The 20,582-nt window shown below is 53.4% G+C and overlaps 1 protein-coding gene across 2 annotated transcripts in view; it reads left to right on the forward strand.

Moving 5' to 3' along the window:
* SDK2 (sidekick cell adhesion molecule 2) overlaps positions 1-20,582 on the forward strand; it is a 309,774-nt gene that overhangs the window by 200,652 nt on the left and 88,540 nt on the right. For both annotated transcript variants that reach the window (XM_064270812.1, XM_064270813.1), the window contains exons 6-12: positions 8,519-8,630; positions 10,048-10,238; positions 10,354-10,437; positions 12,615-12,809; positions 14,503-14,619; positions 16,718-16,885; positions 17,811-17,913. In XM_064270812.1, coding sequence (XP_064126882.1) covers positions 8,519-8,630; positions 10,048-10,238; positions 10,354-10,437; positions 12,615-12,809; positions 14,503-14,619; positions 16,718-16,885; positions 17,811-17,913 — 970 coding nt within the window. The remainder of the gene's footprint in view (positions 1-8,518; positions 8,631-10,047; positions 10,239-10,353; positions 10,438-12,614; positions 12,810-14,502; positions 14,620-16,717; positions 16,886-17,810; positions 17,914-20,582) is intronic.

The following is a 20,582-nucleotide window of genomic DNA, read 5'->3' on the forward strand; positions in this document are numbered from 1 at the left end:
AATGGGCGGGCAGGGACAGGAGGGAGCCAAGTTCTGGACACCCCAGTCCCCTGACAAGTCGAGACCTCGGATCTGGACAGGGGCCGCTTAGCTTGGCTGTGAGTGGGGCCACTGGAGACCTGATGGGTGAGAAATATCACATAAGTGTGTGCATGTGTGATTACAGGGGCTCAGATGGTGGCAGGGAGAGCACCCCAGGAGGCAGGGAGCTCAGTTTAAAGACATATACCAGCTGCACCAACTCAGCTGGGACAAAAAAAACAGTTGTTGCCAAGTCAGTTCCAACTCATGGAGACACCATGTGTGCAGAGTAGAACTGCTCCATAGGGTTTTCAAGGCCATGACCTTTCAGAAGCACATTGCCAGGCCTGTCTTCTTTGGCACCTCTGGACACCAACCTTTCAATTAGCAGCCGGGTACTTAACGGTTTGTGCCACCCAGAGACTCCTAACTGGCACAAAGTTTTGCTTTTCCTGGGGGCTAGGCTTGTCCTCACTGTTAGGGGCACAGCCCAGGCTCCAGCCCGAAAGCACCCCTCTGCCCATCCTCAGAGACCCCCTCCTGGCTCCCTGGAAGAGAGGGGCATAGCTCTTCCCCAGGGAGCCCGCATCAACTTGGCAGAGCGCAGAGGGTAGGGAATTAAAGGGCAAAGGGCCGCTCCTTGAGCATCCTTTGGCAAACCGATACCTGTCCAACAAGGCTGGTTCCACCAGCTTTCTGATCCATTGTGATGGAGATACTGGGGCCATCTGTCCTCCCTGGGCTAGCTCTCCCCTGCCTCATCTCTGGGACAGCAGAGGTAGGTGTGGCAGCCCCCAGCCAGCAAGCCCAGGAGGAAATCAGAGTACGAGGGCCAAGCCACAGCTTCCCACAGCAGCAGAGCACCTGCAAGATGGGATAGCCAGATGTTCACGTCCCTCCACATCTGTACAGCTCTGGCTCCAAACCAAGTCTCGCTTGTCATCCATGGTTGTACATACTTGCACACCCGCCAACAGATCTCATCCTCAGATCCCAGCCTCTGTCTGCCACAGCCCCAAGAGCGCAGAACATTCCCCGACCCCTGCCATCCCCATTCCTGAGCCTCCTGAGCTCTGCAGGACCCTCCCTATTGCCTGGAGTTGACCTCCTTCCCCCAACCCAAGTTCCAGTCTGCCTAGGAGGGAGCTCCATTCTGTTTACCATCCAGCTCAGGGTGTATGCTGACATTTACCTGGGCCAAGGTCTTAGTCTTGTCGCAGCAGCCTGGGTCCCAGCCCGTCACCTGGGGCTGCTGTTTCTATAGGAAAAGGGGATTTAATCATCAGAGAGAGATGATTTCCCAGTGATCAGACTACCTGGAGTCTAAAGTGATAACAAGGAAACCCCCCCAATGACATGGATTGACACAATCACTGCAGCAATGGGCTGAAATATAGCAACCATCACAGAGATGGCGCAGGACCTAGCAACATTTCTTTCTGTTGTACGTAAGGTCACCGTGAGCCGGAGGTGACTCGACAGTAACTAACAACCACCACCACCAAAGGTATCCAGGCATTGGCAAGAGGGGTCGTCAAAGACCCGGAGTGGTTCACAGTGATCCCCACTTGCCGAGTCAAAGCAAAGCATCTTCCAGGTGATTTACCTGGACAGACCTCGGTTTACCTGGACAGACACCAGGTTGAATATTCTTCCATTCATTCTGTGCACCTCCCTACAGGGATTGAGCCCACCTACCCCTGGCCGACTGTGGGGGTGACTTGCTTTCTGCTCCATCCCAACACCTCCAGCCCTTCAGCTGGCCCCAGGGAGATCCCGCTCCTGAGCCCTCCGCCGCCTGAGCCTCACCCACGGTCTGTCTCTCCAGCCCACCGCCCCTGCCTCCTGCCTTCTGCAGTGATTTGTATGGGATTGGGAACAGAATCAGCTGATTTTTAGCTAATTTCTCCTCCCACAAGTGACTGCTCTTCAGAACCCTGTTCCTGTCACTGACACAAACCTCCAGCCTGCCTGGCAGCCAATTTTCCAGGAGCAATTGCCACTTCTCCCTCCACCAACTCCGACTCTGGCTTCTCCTCTTATCTCCTCACCCTCCGTGCCCTCCCTTCTTCACCTCCTCTTCTGTCTACCCTCCTCAAAGGACCCATCAGCTACTTAGCAGCCCCTGGGGTAGGGAGTGGAGCCCTGGTGGCACAGTGGTTAAGAGCTCAGCTGCTAACCAAAAGGCCAGCGGTTCAAATCCACCAGCCGCTCCTTGGAAACCCTATGGGGCAGTTCTGCTCTGTCCTGTAAGGTCGCTATGAGTTAGAATAGACTCAACGGCAATGGGTTTTTTTGTTTTGTTTAACGGGGTAGAGGGCACCCACCTCTGAAATGGAGAAGGAAAGAGCAAAGCCAGGGGCCCCAGAAGTTGCCCCCAACCTAGGCATGACCCTGCTGACCTCACAGACCATCACAGCCCCAGAAAAGTCCACTCCTGGGTACCGGGACTCCACCCTAAGGGCCAGAGCTGCGCCATCTCACAGAAATACCATGTGGGCCCCAGAAGTAATTATAAATTTTCCAGGAGCAACACTTTTTTAAAAAGCAAAAGGAAGTAAGTGAAATTAATTTCAGTCATATTTTATTTAACCCAATACTTCCAAAATGTTACCATTTTAACATGGAGTCAGTATAAGAAATACCGATGAGATATCTTACATGGGTTTTGTTCGTACTCAGTCTTTGAAATTGGTGTGCGTTTTATCCTTTCAGTACATCTCAATTTGGGTGCTAAATTTTCATCTGAAATACGTGATCTCTGTTTAGATTTCATGAAATTCAGAGTTGAAAAAGTAGATTCACATGTTTGAATTGTTCCACACATACTTAAAAGCCTTCCAATAACTGAATGGAGGATCCATTTTTTAAATTAAATGTAAATTGATTCAAATCAAATCACAGTAAATCCAAACGCTCTCGCCACAGTTCAGAGCTCAGGAGCCCATGTGTCTGGTGGCCACCCTGTTGGACGTATTGGATGTGTTGGGCAGTTCAGGACTACAAGTCCAGGACGGGCAGGGTCAGACCCTTGCCCCACCACTCTCTTGCCCTGGGGTCTGAGAAGAGTCTCTATCCCTGAGCTTCAGTTTCCCCTTCTGTACGGTGAGTGATGCCCATGCAAAGGGTAGTTGAGAGAGTCAAATGAGGTGGCTTGGGGAGAATGGACCCTGGAACCTGGCACACATTGGGCGGCACTTGTTGGGCCTGTTCTCAAAATCATCCCTGGCCAGCTGGATCTGCCTTTGTCCCTTGTGGGGGGCCCCTGTGCTTCCTCTTGCCCACTCACCAGCCTGGGGCCCCATTTAGGTCAGAAGCTCACATCCAAGGGGCCCCCCTTTCTGGCTCCAGCCTTGCATATGATTTCGCTCCCACTCAGGCAGGGGCCAACCCTAATTTAGAGTAAACCTGCTCTGAGATGGCCCTGTCCTGAGCTTGCCATCCGAGCCACTGAAGGGGGTCCTGAGCCACCTCACATTGAGGGGTCTCTTCCCAGGCCCCAGCCCTCAGCCACTGGCTCACCCACGGCAGAGGCTGGCAGGAACCACCCTGGGAGGCCTAGTGGGACCCCTTTAAAAAAAAAAAAACGTTGCTGTCAAGTCCATTCCAACTCATGGCGACTCTATAGGACAGAGTAGAACTGCCCCATAGGGTTTCCAAGGAGTGGCTGGTGGCTTCAAACTGCCAACATTTTGTTTAGCAGCCGAGCTCTTAACCACTGTGCCATGAATGGTATTAAAGAAGGTCCCCAGGCGCAGGCCAGTGGGACTTTTGTCCTCAAGGCCACCCTGTTCTTCTGGCTTTGAGAGGCCTGTGCCTGAGCCCCTGTCCCGAGTGTAAGTTAAAGAGGCAGACGTCCTAGTTCAGTCCCTGAGCCTGGCCAGGCTGTCTCTACCCCCTGTGACAGATGGTGATGACTGGCACCACCGTCCACAGCAGAGGACACCTGGTAGGAAGGCCTGTCCTGCAGACAGTGTCCATGTGTCTCCACACTGTCTCTGGCATCCTTGGCTATTCCCTCTGCCTCCCCCTCTTACCAGGGGTCTCCATTATCCACGATCCTGAAGGCTGGGCAGTGACCTGGCACTTTGCTGGACTCACCTCATTCAATCTCTGCAGCAATTGTCTGAGGCAGGTAGTTATTTTTACCCCATTTTACAGATGTAGAAGCTGAGGCAGCAGAGCTGAAGGAGTTAACTTATTTACTTAACACTCAGCTGGCAAAACCAGGAGCTCGGGCTTCTCTGACTGCAAAAAAAAAAAACCCCATTGCCATGGAATTGACTGATTTCCAGGCAACACCATGTACATCAGAGTAGAACTGTGCCCCATAAGGTTTTCAGTGGCTGATTTTCTAGGCCTTTCTTCCAAGATGCCCCTGGGTGGACTCAAACCTCCAACCTTTTGGTTAGCTGCACCACCCAGGGACTCCTTGGCTACAAAACCTGCACCACTGACCACTATTCTGTTGCCTGGTGGCTCTAGCCCCCCTCAAGCTCCAAGGGAACATAAGTCTCCCTTCTGGGTGCCAACCCACTGAAAGGCACCCCACATTCTGGCTTCCATCAGCTCCCTCCTGGCCTCGGCCCCCATCTCTCGGTTTCTCTCCTGGTCAGTGATGACCTTCTACCTGCACCGCCACTGGCTCTTCCCAGTCTCCGTTCTCCCTGACCACCCTGGACACTCGCCTTTGCTGATCCCCCCTTCAAGCACTGCCGTCCCCGAGCTTCCTGACCTGCCACCCACGCTCTGGCTCCCTCAGGGTTCTCCCCTGTCTCCTCCACTTCTTCCTCCTGCCCAGTGTGCACAAGCTCTCTGCCTCTGCTCTTCCCACTCTAGCCCCGGTTTCCAGCTCCCTGGATCTCGCACACTTGCTGCCCAGTCCCCATCACCAGCCTGCCCCAGTCTCGTATCTCTGAACATGCTGACCTCTCCACTCGTGCATCGCACCACCATTCAACCTCAGCACGGCAAATTCCAGACTCGGCACCCTTCTTCGAAAACTCATCTCCCCCGGCTTCCCTTTTTCTCTGTAAAGGGGACCCCACCTCTAGGCACTCAGTCTGTAAACCATCATTGACCCGTCTGCCTCCCCCACCCCCAGACCACCGCCACGTCCTGGTGATTCTGTTCCTGTCTATCCCTCCATTGCCACTACGCCACCTAGGGCCAACTCCCAGCCCACAGCCAGTCTGGGAAATTCTCAGGCATCTTGACTCTGACCTAACCTCTCCCATTAAATCTACCTTTACACTCCCTAGCAGAGGTGGGAAACAGCTTTGTCTCACATGCCAGCTCTGATTCATTGGTGGCACTGTGTTAAGAAGGATTCTGAGGACACACCTAGGTTCAGCCAGAAAAAGTGCTGTAACTAATTAGCAGTTTCACCTGGAGATGGCGGCGGGGCTGGCAGAGGGAACAGCATGTGGCCCGGGATGTGTTGTCTCTGCTCTGTGGACGTCCTCCCTCAATCAGACTCTGAGGGCCACACCTTTGCTCACCAGTGCTCCCATTCTAGAATGTTCTTCCTCCTTCTCACTTCTCTGAATCCCTCTCAAGTCCCCCATCACCCATGAAGTCGGACCACGCAGTCCCCAGGGAGCATTGGAGGCTTTGCCTGATCTCCTGTGGCTCTCAACACACTTGTCCCCTCTCACTCAGCCCAGAGCCCCCCGAGAGTCTGTGACTTTCTCTTCTTGATAGCCTCTGGGTACATCCCTGGGTCCAGTGTGGAGGAGCCCCACTGACCCACCCAGCAGAGGTAGGCAAATCCCCAGGCACAGGAACCTGTCAATAATTGAGCACCTACTGTGTGCCACAGACTCTGTGCACACCCCAGATCACCCCCACCTGTGCCCACCCCCCAGATCCATCACCTGTATATTTAGCCCTATAAGTTTCCACCTGACTTCCCCCCAGACCATACGCTCCCTGAGGACAGACCCCTGCCCGCTGCTCGCTGTGAAACCCCCAGTGCGGAAACCCAGCCTGGCACAAACCAGGCTCTACCCACCTGGGAAAGATGTGCTGGACCAGGAGCTGGATTCACACAGCCTAGAGATGGAGTGATTTTTATCCCTGCTTTGCCACTAAGAAAACAGACTATGGGGGAAGTAGCTTTCCCAGGAGGCCTGGGGCAGAGTGAGATATTTAAACCTGGTTTTTCTGACTCCCCAGACCTGCTTTCTCTCAGCCAGGACCCTGCCGCTGCTGTTCCCTCCCCTCCAGCCCCACAGGCTACCCCCACCTCCAGGTCCCCCGCTGGATGTCAGTCTCTCCCTCCTTCCCTCCGGAGCCCACGAGCAGCCCCGAGGCCCTGGCACTCTCATATTTTTACTCTCCCCCAGGGCTACCCATCTGCAGGCTCTGTTTACTCAGCCGGCCGCGATGCATAGAGCCGCGGCTAGGGCTCTGTCTGTCTCCACCTTGTGCCCCATTAATCTGGGCCGTGGTACCTGCACGTCCCGGTATGTAATAAACAACTTAGAGCACACTTTTATGGATTCAGCTATATCAGCAGCTTTCAATCCGATCGCGTTTTATGGTGCCGACATGAGGCTTTTATATTCTTGCAATTATTTTGCTTTATATGCTTCCTTTCTTTCCCCCTTCATTTTACTTTATTTTGTACATTTTATTCCCGTTCTTCCTGGGCCTTCTCCAGCAAGGCCTGGAGTCCAGGTATGAAAATGGCAGGGGGCTGGCCGGGGTGCCCCAGAGGGGTGTGGGGCCAAGGCCTCAGCTACCACATGCACCTCCCCCCAGCTCCACAAAGGACACCCTGTTGCTGTCACCCAGGGCCGTGTAAATCAACATGGCCTGTTACCTCCGGAACCTCCTGGAAAGGGGCCAAGTGGATAGATTTGTTGCGAGAGAAAAAGTCCTCAGAGGTTGTATTTTCAGGTACCGTGGAGCAGTTGTACCGAGAATATTGGCTTTTCTGCCAGTATCCGACGTATGCTGACCCACGCAGAGAAAAACCCAGCCTCATCTGAAGGAACTCAAAGCAAAGGCCATTGACCGTCTCTATTAGAAGAGTGTGGGGTGATTTTTATTTCTGTTGTAATAAGGCCTGCTCATTGGAAGTTCCATTTAATTCCCATCATGGCCCCTGGGGGCTGTGTAGTGAGAGCTCCAGTCCTGTTCATTCATTCACTTAACAAATGCATGTGAGCACTTACTGTGTGCCAAACTCCATTCTTTGTGCTGGAGAAGTGGTATGAGCAGACCCAAGAGGTTCCCGCAACTGGGGAGTGTCCTGTGGCTGCCGTAACAAATGGCCACAAACAGGGTGGCTTCAAAGAAGAGAAGGGTATTCCCGCACAGTTCTGGAGGCTACAAGTCAAGGAGTCTGCAGAGCCACGCTCCCTCTGAAGACTATAGGGAAAGATCTTCTTTGCCTCTTCCAGCTTCTGGTGGTGGCTGGCAACCCTTGGCGTTCCTTGTCTTGTGGCTGCATCACTCCAGTCTCTGGCCCCGTCTTCACATGTCCATCTTCCCTGTGGTCTGTGTCCAGATTTCCATCTTCTATAAGAACAGGTCATTGGATTAGTCCCACCGTAATCCAGTGTGACCTCATCTTAACTCGATGACATCTGCAGAGATCCTATTTCCATACAAGGTGACATTCACAAGTGGGCAGGAATTTTGGGGTCTCTAGGTGGCACAAAGGAACCCTGATGGTGCAGTGGTTAAGCGCTTGGCTGCTCACCAAAAGGTCAACAGTTCGAATTCATTGGCTGCTCCTCAGGAGAAAGGTGTGGCAGTCCGCTTCGGTGGAGATTACAGCCTTAGAAACCCTATGGGGCAGTTCTACTCTGCCCTACAGGGCCGGTATGAGTCTGAATCAACTCGACCGCAATGGGAATGGATTTAGATGGCACGAATGGTTTGCATTAATGGTTAGACGACTAACTTAAAGGTTGGCAATTGGAACCCACCCAGTGGGGCTGTGAAAGAAAGGCCTGGCGATCTGCTTCCACAAAGATTACAGCCAAGAAAACTCTATGGAGCAGTTCTACTCTAATGCACGGGGTTGCCATCAGTTGGAATCGACTGGATGGCATCTGGTTGGGTTTCTAGTTTTGTTCAGCCCAGGCGTTTGCATTGTGGAGGAAGAAACAGGTGATGTAGAACTAAATAAACAAGATAAATCCTGATTGGGAGCCGGGTCTGAAGGCAACAAAACAGGGCAAGGTGATAAGGAGTGTGGGCGTGATTTCATCACACTAGGAGTTGGGGAAGGACTTGGAGGTCAGCCAGTGTCTCCAGTGGGCTGTCCCTGGTCGCCCATGTAGTGACACATCAGCAGAGCAGAGGGGGGAGGGCCTCGGGTCAGCATCTGGAGAGCCAGGCTCTGGGCTGCTTCCACGGCCACACCTGTGGCCACTGCTCCACCCATGAGGACAAAGGCCTCCCATGGCATCAGCCTCTAATAGGGCCAGGAAGACATGGGGTTTCGGACCTCTGTTCCTGCTAACATCCAACCTCTCCCCAGATGTAGGGGGACCCGCGGACCCCATCGCCCCCACCATCATCATCCCTCCCAAGAACACCAGCGTGGTGGTCGGGACCTCGGAGGTGACACTGGAGTGTGTGGCCAACGCCAGGTCAGTAGTGCTGCCTCCTCGTTCCCTATCACTCTTAACTCCAGGTGCTGCTCTGAACTATGTGCTCCAAGCTGACCAGCCAGGGGTTCAGAAAGTTTTGGAAGCCGTGTCCTATGAGGACCCATGGGAGAAAGTGAGGGTGTTTAGTCTGGAGGAGAGACAGCAGGTGGGCATGTCAGACGGTCCTCATATCACAGAATGGTGACCCATTCCCTGGGGCCCGGGAGGAAAGAACGAGGCCCGAGCACCATGCTAAGTGACTCCAGAATGATTTCCTTTATCCTAACAGCAGCCACATGACATAGGTGTTATTACCCCTCCCCCAAGCCCAGCTGACCTATAGCAGAGCTGAAAGGCAACTGGCCTCCTCTAAGTCCATGCTCTGGGCCTCAGTCTCCTCATCTCTAGAATGGGAATGACTGAGCGCCTGCCTCCCCTGTAAGGCGTGTGGAGTACTCAAAGAACCTCAGCCCCTACTTGACACCTCGTAAGAACTCAGTAAAGATGAACTGACATCATGGGCACAGAGTTAGAGTCATGACCCCGAGGTCACCTCCTGCATAAGATCCCTGGACAGCATGTCCTTGTAGCAGCGTCTACAAAGTCAGGCTCCTCAGAGTGTCCCTGGCAATTATAGGAAGAGCCTTCAGGATACAGTGGCGCTTATTAAGGGCCCCAAGGAGTCCCGCAGTAAAGCAACCTGCCTAACATCATCCAAGCCAGTATTTCTCAAACTCAGTTGATCACGAAACCCCTTTTCCATGAAATTTTCTGAATATACCATATAACCAGCACAGACCCCACTTTGGAAAATTCCATCCTCGGGAATCTACCAGGTGCTAAACAGGAATGCCTGGGCAAGCCAGATCTAAGGGGGTTTTGGTGGGAAGGGCGGTGAGGGCAGGAACAGGGGCCAAATTCAAATCCTCATGCCTCTCTTTAAGTTGAGCTGGGGATTGTCTGTCTGTCTTTCTGCCTTTCTTTCTCCATCTCCAGACTCTCTGTATTTTTCTCATGTGCCCCTTGTTGCTTTCCCTCATTCTCACCTCCTTCCTGTCCCCTGCTTTGTGCCTGCCTGCATGGCTAGGGCGGCCTTGCTGTTGCAGGCAACCCAACCCCGGCACAGGAGCCCTGAGTGCCTGGAGTGCTGCTCTGCTGCCAGGCCCCACCCCAGGGCTTGACTTGCATTAATGCATCATCCTCCCAGCGACCCCATGGGTAGGCACAGCTACCCTATTTAACAAACGAGGAAACGGAGCCCCAGAGCACTGAAGGAACTTGCCCACGTTCACGCAGCTAGAAAGTGGCAGAGCCAGGCGTGAACCCAGGCAGCCACCCCTGCCACCCCTGCCACCCTGCCCTGCCTCTGGGCCTCCAAAGTCCCTGAGCTGAGCACCTGCCTCCCTCACCCCTCCAGGCCCCTGATCAAGCTGCACATCATTTGGAAGAAGGACGGGGTGCTGCTGTCAGGGGGCGTCAGCGACCACAACCGCCGGCTCACCATCCCCAACCCCACAAGCAGCGATGCCGGCTACTACGAGTGCGAGGCCGTCCTACGCAGCAGCAGCGTCCCTGCTGTCGTCCGGGGGGCCTACCTGTCTGTGTTAGGTGAGCGCTCAGGAGACAGAGCGGGGTGGCTGGGGCTTCCCTGAGGGTGACCCCCGCAGTGGCTAGATCACAAGGAGCATGGCTGTGATCCCCTCCCTGATCCTTCTTCCTGCAGAGCCGCCTCAGTTTGTCAAGGAGCCAGAGAGACACATCACGGCAGAGATGGAGAAAGTGGTAGACATTCCCTGTCGGGCCAAAGGTAACACAGGCGGCCTGGCTGCAGGGGGCCTGAAGCCTCTCCTGTTGCAGACATTCTTCAATCCCACCTCCAACTCAGGGCCACACCACTGAGCATAGAATCAGCCTGGCTGTGAGCAGGCACCCAGGAAACAAACAGGCCAAATGACCATAATCTCAGGACTGGAAATCAACGCACGTTACTATAACTTCAGGGTTACAAAAGAACCCAAATTACCGTAATTTCAGGACTGGTGACAGACCCAAATTGCCCGTAATTTCAGAGTTGTACACGATGTTGAATTACCGTAATGTCAGAACTGCCAGACCTTGGGTACGTCTCTCCTGAGATGTGTCTCATAAGCCTGCTTTCTGGGCCATTTTGTTCTCTCCTCCACCCACCATCCCCACTTCACCTCCCTTTTCAGAGTCCCTAAAGAAATTTGCTTTTCCTGTTCTTCCTTCTTCTCATTCAGCTGAGCCAAAAGCCAGCTCGCAGCCGGGGTGAAATCAAGGGTGATAAAGAGGGAAGGGGTGCCTCAGTGGGACATCTAATATTGAGCCAAGGGGCAGGATATAGTACCAAGGGGAGACAGATCGCAGGAAGGGCAAGGGGAATGAGTAATGACTCCCCTCCTGAGATTCCACAAGGAGAAGACAAAGACCTATTCATTCAGTCATTCAACACATACAGCTTGAGGGCTTATCACAGTCGGTGTTGTTTTGGGGGCTGGAAATGGGGAGAGATACAGAGTGAACTAAATCACCAAACTCCCGCTATTCTAGAACTGATGTTCTCGTGAGGGAGATGGACACACCAGCTAAGCAAATAAATATACCTTATTTCATTTCATCTACAACGTCATTGGCTGTCAAATGTCCCATTATTTTATATACCACTGAAAAAGGAAAAATGCTGTCAATTAAATGATGCCAGGCTGTGGATCATAGGACAGATGCTGGTCTCAAAAATGTCAGACTTGAAAGCGGGTGCGTCTTGGAATGGGTGGAATACAGTACCCTATGATATCAGAGTTGAAAGAGCTGGGAAGGAAAAGAAGGCAGACTTGTGGGGCATGGAGTGGCGGGGGTGCTCTTTGGGGCAGGGTGCAGGGAAGGCTCTCTGGGGAAGTCACATGTGAGCAGAGACCTAGAGGAAGGGGCCAGGGTAACCCTTGGGAAGAGTGTGCCAGGTGAGGCGTGGCTCGGGCAAGGCTGAGAGGCAGGAGAAATCCCCTCTGCCCTCTTCTGCAGGCGGGGTGGAAGGGGGCTTCCCAAGTGTCTTCCAAGGGACACTAGCCCCCTCCTCATCTCCTGACACAGGGTTCTGAGGTCAAGTGGGCTTGAGAAACCACCCCCAACTTAGAGGTTCCCAGAGTGCATGAGAGATTCTGCCAAATATTGCATTTAAAAAAAATTAGTATTGTAGCCCTTTTCACAAGAGCCAAAAGGTGGAAACAACCAAAATGTCCATCAACAGAAGAATGGATAAACAAAACTTGGTCTGTACACACAATGGGTTTTACTCAGCCGTAAAGAGAAATGAAATCCTGATGCAGGCCACCACATGGATGAGCCTAGAAAACATTACGCTGAGTGAAATGAGCCGGTCACAAAAGGACGAATACTGTATGATCCCACATCTGTGAGATAAGCAAATATCTAGAAACCAAAGATTATTAGTGGTTACCAGGGGTGAGGGGAAAGGGGGACTTTTCTCTTGGGGGGAGCATGGAGTTTATGTTAACGGTGATGGAATAACTCAGAAAAGGAAAGTGATCATGATTGCACAGTATAAAGAATGTCATCAGTGTCACTGAATTTTACATGTAGAAATTGTTGGGTTGGAGAATATTTTGATATATGTATTTTCACCACGATTTAAAAAAAAGTTTGTCCAGTCTAACACTTTCCAGGCTAAATTGACCCTGAGATCTTTAAGTTTCTGGAGATGCCTACTGTATCCCACAGACTTTGAAAAATGCTGCCTTAAAAACATTCTCCCCTCTCCCTCCCCCAAGACCAATAATGGCATCTCTGAGAAAGTTCTAGAGGGAGCCCCTTGCAGACCAGGCCCCAGGCCCCAGGCCCCAGGCCCCAGGCCCCAGGCCCCAGCATGTGCCTGAGCACCTTGGGAGGCAGGAGGGAGGGAGGAAGGGAGCAGCAGGCAGGCTGACTGTGGGCCCACCTCTCCCGCAGGGGTGCCACCGCCCTCCATCACCTGGTACAAGGACGCAGCCGTGGTCGAGGTGGAGAGGCTGTCCCGCTTCCGGCTGCATGGCGACGGGGGCCTGCAGATTAGTGGGCTGCTGCCCGATGATACTGGCATGTTTCAGTGTTTCGCCCGCAACGCGGCCGGTGAGGTGCAAACCTCCACCTACCTGGCTGTCACCAGTAAGTTGGCCTTCCCTGTCCTGCTATGAGCCCCTCCTGCCTGGGATGCAGCTTTCCTCCAAGCCCAGGGCCTCTTGAGAACAGGACGCTGCCGTAACAGAGATGGTATCCTAGGAGACACCTTGCTCAGTCGGCTCTGAGGAAGAGCCACGCCATGTGTGTCAGAAAAGACCTGTGCCCACATAGGGTTTTCAATGGCTAATTTTTCAGAAGTAGATCTCCAGGCCTTTCTTCCAAAGCACCTCTGGGTCGACTTGAACCTCCAACCTTTCAGTTAGCAACCAAGCATGTTAACCATTTGCACCACCCAGGGATGCTGTGAAACCACGAGATTCCCACTCTGGCATTTCAACCATCCGTGGGCTCCTGGGCAGGGCTGAAGCGACCCCACAGCCAGCCGCAAAGAGCTTGTCCGTGTTCCAAAGAAAAGAACCAGTGTGCTTTCCACTCGGTTCCACCACTTGCAATTTCCTTGCCCTCTTGGAGTGTATTTAGGGGTTGCCCTGGTGCCACAGTGGTTAAGTGTTCGGCTGCTAACCAAAAGGTCGGCAGTTTGAATCCATCAGCCGCTCTTTAGAAACCCTATGGGGCAGTTCCTTCTACTCTGTGGAGCCCTAGTGGTGCAGTGGTTAAGAGCTCAGCTGCTAACCGAAAGGTCAGCAGTTCAAACCCACCAGCCGCTCCTTGGAAACCCTGTGGGACAGCTCTACTCTGTCTTGTAGGGCCACCATGGGTCAGAATCGACTCGACAGCAATGGGTTTGGTTTTTTAATAGCTCCCCTATGGCAGAAAGATGTGGCAGTCTGCTTCCGTGAAGATTACAGCCTTGGAAACCCTATGGGGCAGTTCTACTCTGTCCTATAGGGTCGCTATGAGGCAGCATCGACTAGACGACAATAGGAATAGCTGCCCTGCCTGCCTGGCCCGCTTAATAGAACTGTTTTAACAATGAAATAAGAAGTTGTGTGTGGCCACACTTTGAAAACTGCAAAGCCCTATGCAAGTGTAAGTACTGAAGGTCTCCTTATTATCAGCATCAAAGGATGTGAAGGGGCCTCCTTAAACCCCACAGGGCTCGTCCCCCCGGCCCACAGAGGCCGGCAGACAGGGTACAGCCTCAAGCAGGGCATCCGGCTCTGGCTTCTGACCATGCAGGTTAATTTAGTCCGCGTTTCAGCCCTGCTCCCATATGCGTCAGACCAGGTGGTTTAGTGAGGGTTGGGGTTAGGGAAGGGAACACGGAACATGGAGGTTGTACCGCTGCTCCAAGAGTCATGACCTCACCAGGCTGAAGCAGCTGTCCCAGACAGCGTCCTTAGAAAGTGGGGAATGTTCTCCAGTGTCCACAGTTGCTTTCCTTTTAACAAACCAGGGACTCAATTCCTAGTTGGATGACGGGTGAGTCCCGTTAACTTAGTCTTGGTGGGCGTGAGCTCCTTGCTGGGGTCCTTAGTTTTCCCTTGAATGGAGGCCTGAGAATCAAGGCAGGGGTGGCCTGAGTCCTTCCATAGGGCAGGTGGTACAGGAGCCCACATGGTATCTCTGGGCTTTGGCCCAGGGCTGGGGCCCCTTCACGGCGCCGGCCTCCTTCCCCGGGGTGGACCCCATGCCAGCTGTACGGCAGGGAAGGATCCATGGCTGTGGGGGCTCCTCTCAGGGTGTGGCTAAGAGACCCCACTGTCTCCGCTTACAGGCATTGCCCCCAACATCACCAGGGGCCCCCTGGACAGCACAGTGATCGATGGCATGTCGGTGGTACTGGCCTGTGAGACCTCGGGGGCTCCCCGGCCTGCCATCACGTGGCAGAAAGGTAGGTGAGACAGACCTGCTTTAGGGGGTTGGGGTGACTGTGTGACAGTCTAGAGCTGGATTCTGGAGTCCTTCAGGTTGGGTTCCAGGCCCTGGACAATTGTGAAAGTCGTGCACTGCATAACCCAAGAGGGCGTCTTTGCTCACATCTGAGTGTACACCATGGGCTGCCCTGCTGGCTGCAGGCCTCCACATGTGGCCTTGGGTGAGTTAGTTACTCACTCCGAGCCTCAGGTTCCTCATCTGTAAAGTGGGGACAAAGATATCTGTACCCCGGGGCAGCCGTGAAGACTAGACGAGAGAGCACCCAATGACTGGGAAAGTGTGATGCCCAGAAAGTGGTAGCTACTCGATGTTAAATATTATTATGTTTTTTTTGTTGTTGTTGTTGTTAATGCAGGCAGGAGGCCACCCCTCCTCCCCCAGGCAGCTGGACCGGCAAAGCACAAGCTGTCCACCCTGAGTCCACCTGCCCTGTGGGCTGGGTCCTGGCCACATACCCTCCTTCCACTCTGCGCACTTACTTTCACAACTCTCCCCATGTACACACACACCCATGTATACACACATATGTACCCAGTGCTTGCACACACATGTACACACACATACACAATCATTCTCTCTCACCTCCAAGGCAAGGACGCACTTTTTGCACAGGCCCCTCCCCACCTTCTCCTGCCCCCAGGCCTCCCCCCGCCCCTTCCCTGCCTTCTAATACACTAGGTCATCTCCTTACTCACTTTGCCTGTCGCCTGTCTCCCCACGAAGCCAGAGGTTCAGCCATGTTCACTGTTGCGTCCCCAGGGCCTGGGACAGAGCCTGGTACATAGCAGGTGCTCGATAAGCATTTGTACAATGAAGGTAGCCACGCCCAAGCATGTGCCCAGACTCGGAAATACACGCCTCCGACAGGCTCGCTAGCTCAACCTGCCTGCACACGTGTGCAAATAGACATAAGCAGACTCACACCTGCAGATGCCCCTCTAGCCATCAGGGGTGGATTACCTTGCTTACCAGATTGTCTGTACTGAACAATTTCACATTTTGTCACCACATCAAAGATTCTGCTTCAAGGTTTGGCTGGCATCTGTCTCTCCCCCAGCCCCACAGCACCTTTCTACAGAATCAAAGCCTCTTTTCAAATTTACAGTCCCTGACAGGGGTGGATGACCCCATAAGCAAGGCAAGCACAGGCTTACTTGTGCTTACTTACTAATCTGTAGTAAACAATCTCACATGGGTTTTACCACCTTGAAGGTGACCTTCCAGAAACTTCCTGCCGCAGGTTCCGTCAACACTTTGTCAGCGCTGTCTGCTCCCCTCCCCCAGCTCCGGTGCCAGCTGCTGCCCCAGGCTCAGGAGACAGTGAAGGGCAGGCAGTGTGGAGGAGGGAGCATCCGGAGACCTGGGCTCCAGGCCCGCTCCTCTGTGACCATGTGACCTTGTGCCAGTCACCAAGTCAGAAACCTCTCTGGGCCTCAGCCCGCCCAGCTCCCCCCAGGGGCCTTCTAGCGTTTCTACAGCCTACAGCCGGAGTCTGTCTGAGACACCCTTTCAGGGAGGGCCAGGGAAGTGGGGGGACGTGTAGTCTGGGCACGTAGCAAACTCAGGGTGTTGGGGGGCTGCCAGGGCAGGGTGTCATGGAATTGCCTAAGTAGGATATCAGACGGTCACTGGAGTGGGGTGTCAAGGGCTGCCTGGGTGGGGCGTCATGGAATTGCCTAGGTAGGATGTCAGGGGGCTGTCAGGGTAAGGTGTTGTGGAATTGCCTAGGTAGCATGTCGGGGTTGTCGGGGTGCGGTTTGGGGGAGCTGCCTGAGTGAGGTATCAGGAGGCTGCCTGAGCAGGGTGTTGGGGAGCTGCCTGGGTGGGGTGTCAGGGGAGCTGTCTGGGAGGGTGTCAGAGGGCTGTCTGAGGGGGTATCAGGGGGCTTCCAGGGTGGGGCGTTGGGGGCTGCCTGGGCAGGGCGTTGGGGGGCACCCAGCTGGGGCAGCAGGGGCTGCCAGGGCATGGTGTCAGGGGCTTTCAGGGCGACGTGTTGGGCAGCTCCCGGGGTCCTGCAGCATAAGTCCCCCCACCCCCATGTTGTCTGCCCTCAGGGGAGCGCATCCTGGCCAGCGGCTCCGTCCAGCTGCCCCGCTTCACGCTACTAGAGTCCGGCAGCCTGCTCGTCAGCCCCACACACATTTCCGATGCCGGCACCTACGCCTGCTTGGCCACCAACTCCCGGGGGGTCGACGAGGCCTCAGCAGACCTGGTCGTGTGGGGTGAGTGTGTACAGCTCCATCACTTTACACGTCCGTGCACTTGTGTGTGCACCCTGCAGGGCAGAGGACACATGAGTGCTGCAGAGCACACACACCTGATTCCATGTCTGTGTGTCTATCCAGCCGGGGGTCTTCATGGGAGGGCTGTCAACAAGTGAGTAAGTCCAGAGTTGAGGTGCCAGGAAGGACAGGGTCCTGGAGACAATGCTGATGGTAACGTCACAGCTGTCTTCATCCACTTGAAGGCAGACATCCACAAACTTTTCCTGGAAAGCAGCAGATAGTGAATGTTTCGGGCTTTGTGGGCCAGATGTCTGCCACACTGCTCAGTGAGAAAGCAGCCATAGACCATACCTAATCCAGTGGGCGTGGCTGGGTTCTCCTAAAAGTTTATTAACCTGAACGGGCATCTGAAAGATTTGGTCCCCAGGTTGTAGTTTGAAAACTCCTGCTTAAAGGGAACTCCCAAGGCCCTTTCCACTGCAGGGGATCCACACTCAAGATCCTCTTACCTGGGAGCCACCTGCCGAGGCTGAGCCCAGGTGGTCTGGTGGGTCTCGCACTGGACCAGGAATCAGAGACCCTATTTTTGCCCTGTCTGGACCGCTAACGTGCTGTGAATGGGCCTGATCATTGTCACGTTTATGTTTCTCCATCCTTCATGTAGATCTGTGAGAGCAAAATTAAATGAGTCCCCACTATGAAGGTGGCTTCTGGGAATTAAATTACCCTGGGACATTGTTCTCTGTAACCATTCTGGGACTCCCACTACTGTAGACCTGTCCACGTACGGGTCTGCCTTCACTCACCAGACTCCAGCCACGCGGCAGCCTCGATTCTCCTAAAATCGCCCTTCCTGCCACCTGTACCATACGCCTTACTCTGGGACCTCTCTCACCATGCTGCCTCCGCCGCTCTCTTTCAGCCCGGACCCGAATCACCAAGCCCCCTCAGGACCAGAGCGTCATCAAGGGCACCCAGGCCTCCATGGTGTGCGGGGTGACCCATGACCCCCGAGTGACCATCAGGTATGCGCTCTGCTGGCTCCGGGACTCCAGGCTCACTGTGCAGGCAGGTGGGGAGGGAAAGCCTTTAGGGGTGGCTTGTGGCTGGACAAGGGTGTTTATTCCAAGCTGTAAGTGCTGTCCCTGGGGCCAAGGCACACCCTTGGGGACCATCTACAGAGCTGAGTGCAGCGCTGAGCCACCAAAAAAAAGAAAAACCATTTGCCGTCGAGTTTACTCTGACTCACGATGAGTCTTATTCATGACAACCTCATGTGTGTCTGAGTAGATCTCCAGGCCTTTCTTCTAAGGCTCTTCTAGGTGGACTCCAATCTCCCACCTTTCAGTTAGCAGCTGAGCACGTTAACCGTTTCCACCACCCTGGGACTGAGGCTCAGCAAATGCTAACTAAATACCTGGGGATCTGGGCCACCTTGAACTGAACTGAGGTGGTGTCAGAGGGGGAGGAAGAAGGGAGTGGATGAAGGAAAATGGGAAAAGAGGAATGGAGGAGGGAAGGGAAAAGGAAGAGGCAGTTAGGTTGGTGAGGGGTGGAGGGCTCTGAGATGGTCTCACTGAGACTCTGGGACACCCCTGCTAGGCCCCCAAGTCTTGGATCTCCTGCCCACCGGGGGATAGCAGAGGGGTCTCCATGAACAGGCTTGGGATCGTGCTAGGGCTGGGGACAGGAAACGACCCCTGGGGGTGACCCTCATGGAGAGGCATGTGAAAGGACAAGCTCCCAGACCCAGGCTACCTCCTCATCGACTATGGTGGAGCCAGGGCCTGGGCAGGGCCTCAAGGGAGCTGCGTCCCACTGCAGAAGCCCCTGCAGAGTGTTGGGAGCAGCAGCTGTGGACAGAGCCGCCAAGAAAGGTGGAAAATCCGGGCCCCACCCCAGCTCAGGACGAGGACACCTCCAGCAAACACCCGGGAAGGCTTCAGGAGCTAAAACCAGAAGCAAATGGCCCCTTCTGTCTCTCTCTTTGAGCTCGGGAATGCTGAGTAAAAAATTTAACTGCTTCCTTAAAAATAAACATTCCCTCCATGTTGCTTCTCTATTTTATGGGCAATGTCACTGTTGAAGAACTGGCATCAAGGCTGGAAGGGGCTGGGGCACAGAGGCCACTTGGAAAAAGGGGCCTCCCCTTGCCTCCTTTCCAAGAGGCAGTTGTGTCCTGGGGCGCCATCTGGTGGTCACTGGGCACATGACCGTATATACGGCCACGCCAAATGAGACCCCAGGAGGGTCCCTGGGTGGTGCACACTGGGCTGCTCACCAAAAGGTTGGAGGTTCAGGTCCACTCAGAGGGCCTCGGAAGAAAAGCGTGGCAATCTGTGGAAAAATCAGTCATTGAAAACCCTATGGAGCACAGTTCAACTCCGACACACACGGGGTTATCATGAATCAGAGCTGACTCAACGGCAACTGGTTTTGGGGAACCAAGGTAGGATAAAGGGCACTAGACTTTTAGAACCTGATTCGAAGAGAACTCGGAACTCCTGAGGATACTTCACGGGCCCATGTTGGAGACGCACCTCATTGAACGTTATGGCGCCAGCATAAATGCAAACACGAGTACTGAAATCGAGTAGATGTGTTTATAATATTGTCAACAAGTAACCCATAATGTGTTTACTGATGAGTTTATTAGAGTTTTCCAAAAAAAAAATTAATATACCAAGTGTAAAAAGATTCTCAGAGAGAACTCCACCCCCCGTAGAATACTGCTGTGAATGCCAGACCCTTACGTATGTAGTAACTTTACTTCTAGTAGTCCCTCATGGAAAACGTCTGTAATTACAAAAAAAAAAAGCCCGTTGCCATCGAGTCGATTCCAACTCATAGTGACCCTATAGGACAGAGTAGAACTGCCCCATAGAGTTTTCAAGGAGCGCCTGGTGGATTCAAATTCCCAACCTTTTGGTTAGTACTCGTAGCTCTTAACCACTACACCACCATAATTACAAAAAGGTTACACTAATTCAATGAAACTTTTAAATAAGTTGACATTTCATTTATAAAATATTATCTGTTTATACTTGGAAAATACTTGTACATTTTATTCATTCTCTCGATGACTCTTGATAAACAAAGGGATTTAGGGACCTCTTATAACATCTGCAGGCCCCCCAACAGAAGCCCCCACTATTCTAATTTATGGCGGGAGTAGGGTGGGATGGCCTTGCCTTAGGACAGAATTCCTCATCTAGGACAATAAGACAGCTTGCACCGTTTCTCTTTTCTAGATGGGGAGAGAGCAGACTGAGTTCCTGGCACCCCTAAAATTTGTAAAGTCTATGGCCAAGACTACCCACATGTCTCTCAGTCCCTTCTTGAACTTTCAAGGGCTTCCCTGCTACCGCCATCTGTTTCAGGTGGATCTCTGCCGTGGGACCCAGGCATCTGTCTTTTTTAAACACTCCCCCCGAAAAAAACCCCAAACCTGTTGCCGTCGAGTTGATTCCGACTCATAGCGACCCTATAGGACAGAGTACAACTGCCCCATAAGGTTTCCAAGGAGGCCTGGTGGATTTGAACTGCCGACCTTTTGGTTAGCAGCCGTAGCTCTTAATCACTACACCCCAGGTGATTTTAATGTGTAGCCAGGGTTTCCAGCCTGGCTGTAGTCATAAAACAAGCAGGCAGATGAGAAAGGACCTGAGCAACCAAATCAATCTAAAGGGGTGGC

The sequence above is a fragment of the Loxodonta africana genome, chromosome 18 (genome assembly GCF_030014295.1).
Source record: "Loxodonta africana isolate mLoxAfr1 chromosome 18, mLoxAfr1.hap2, whole genome shotgun sequence".
Taxonomy (NCBI): domain Eukaryota; kingdom Metazoa; phylum Chordata; class Mammalia; order Proboscidea; family Elephantidae; genus Loxodonta; species Loxodonta africana.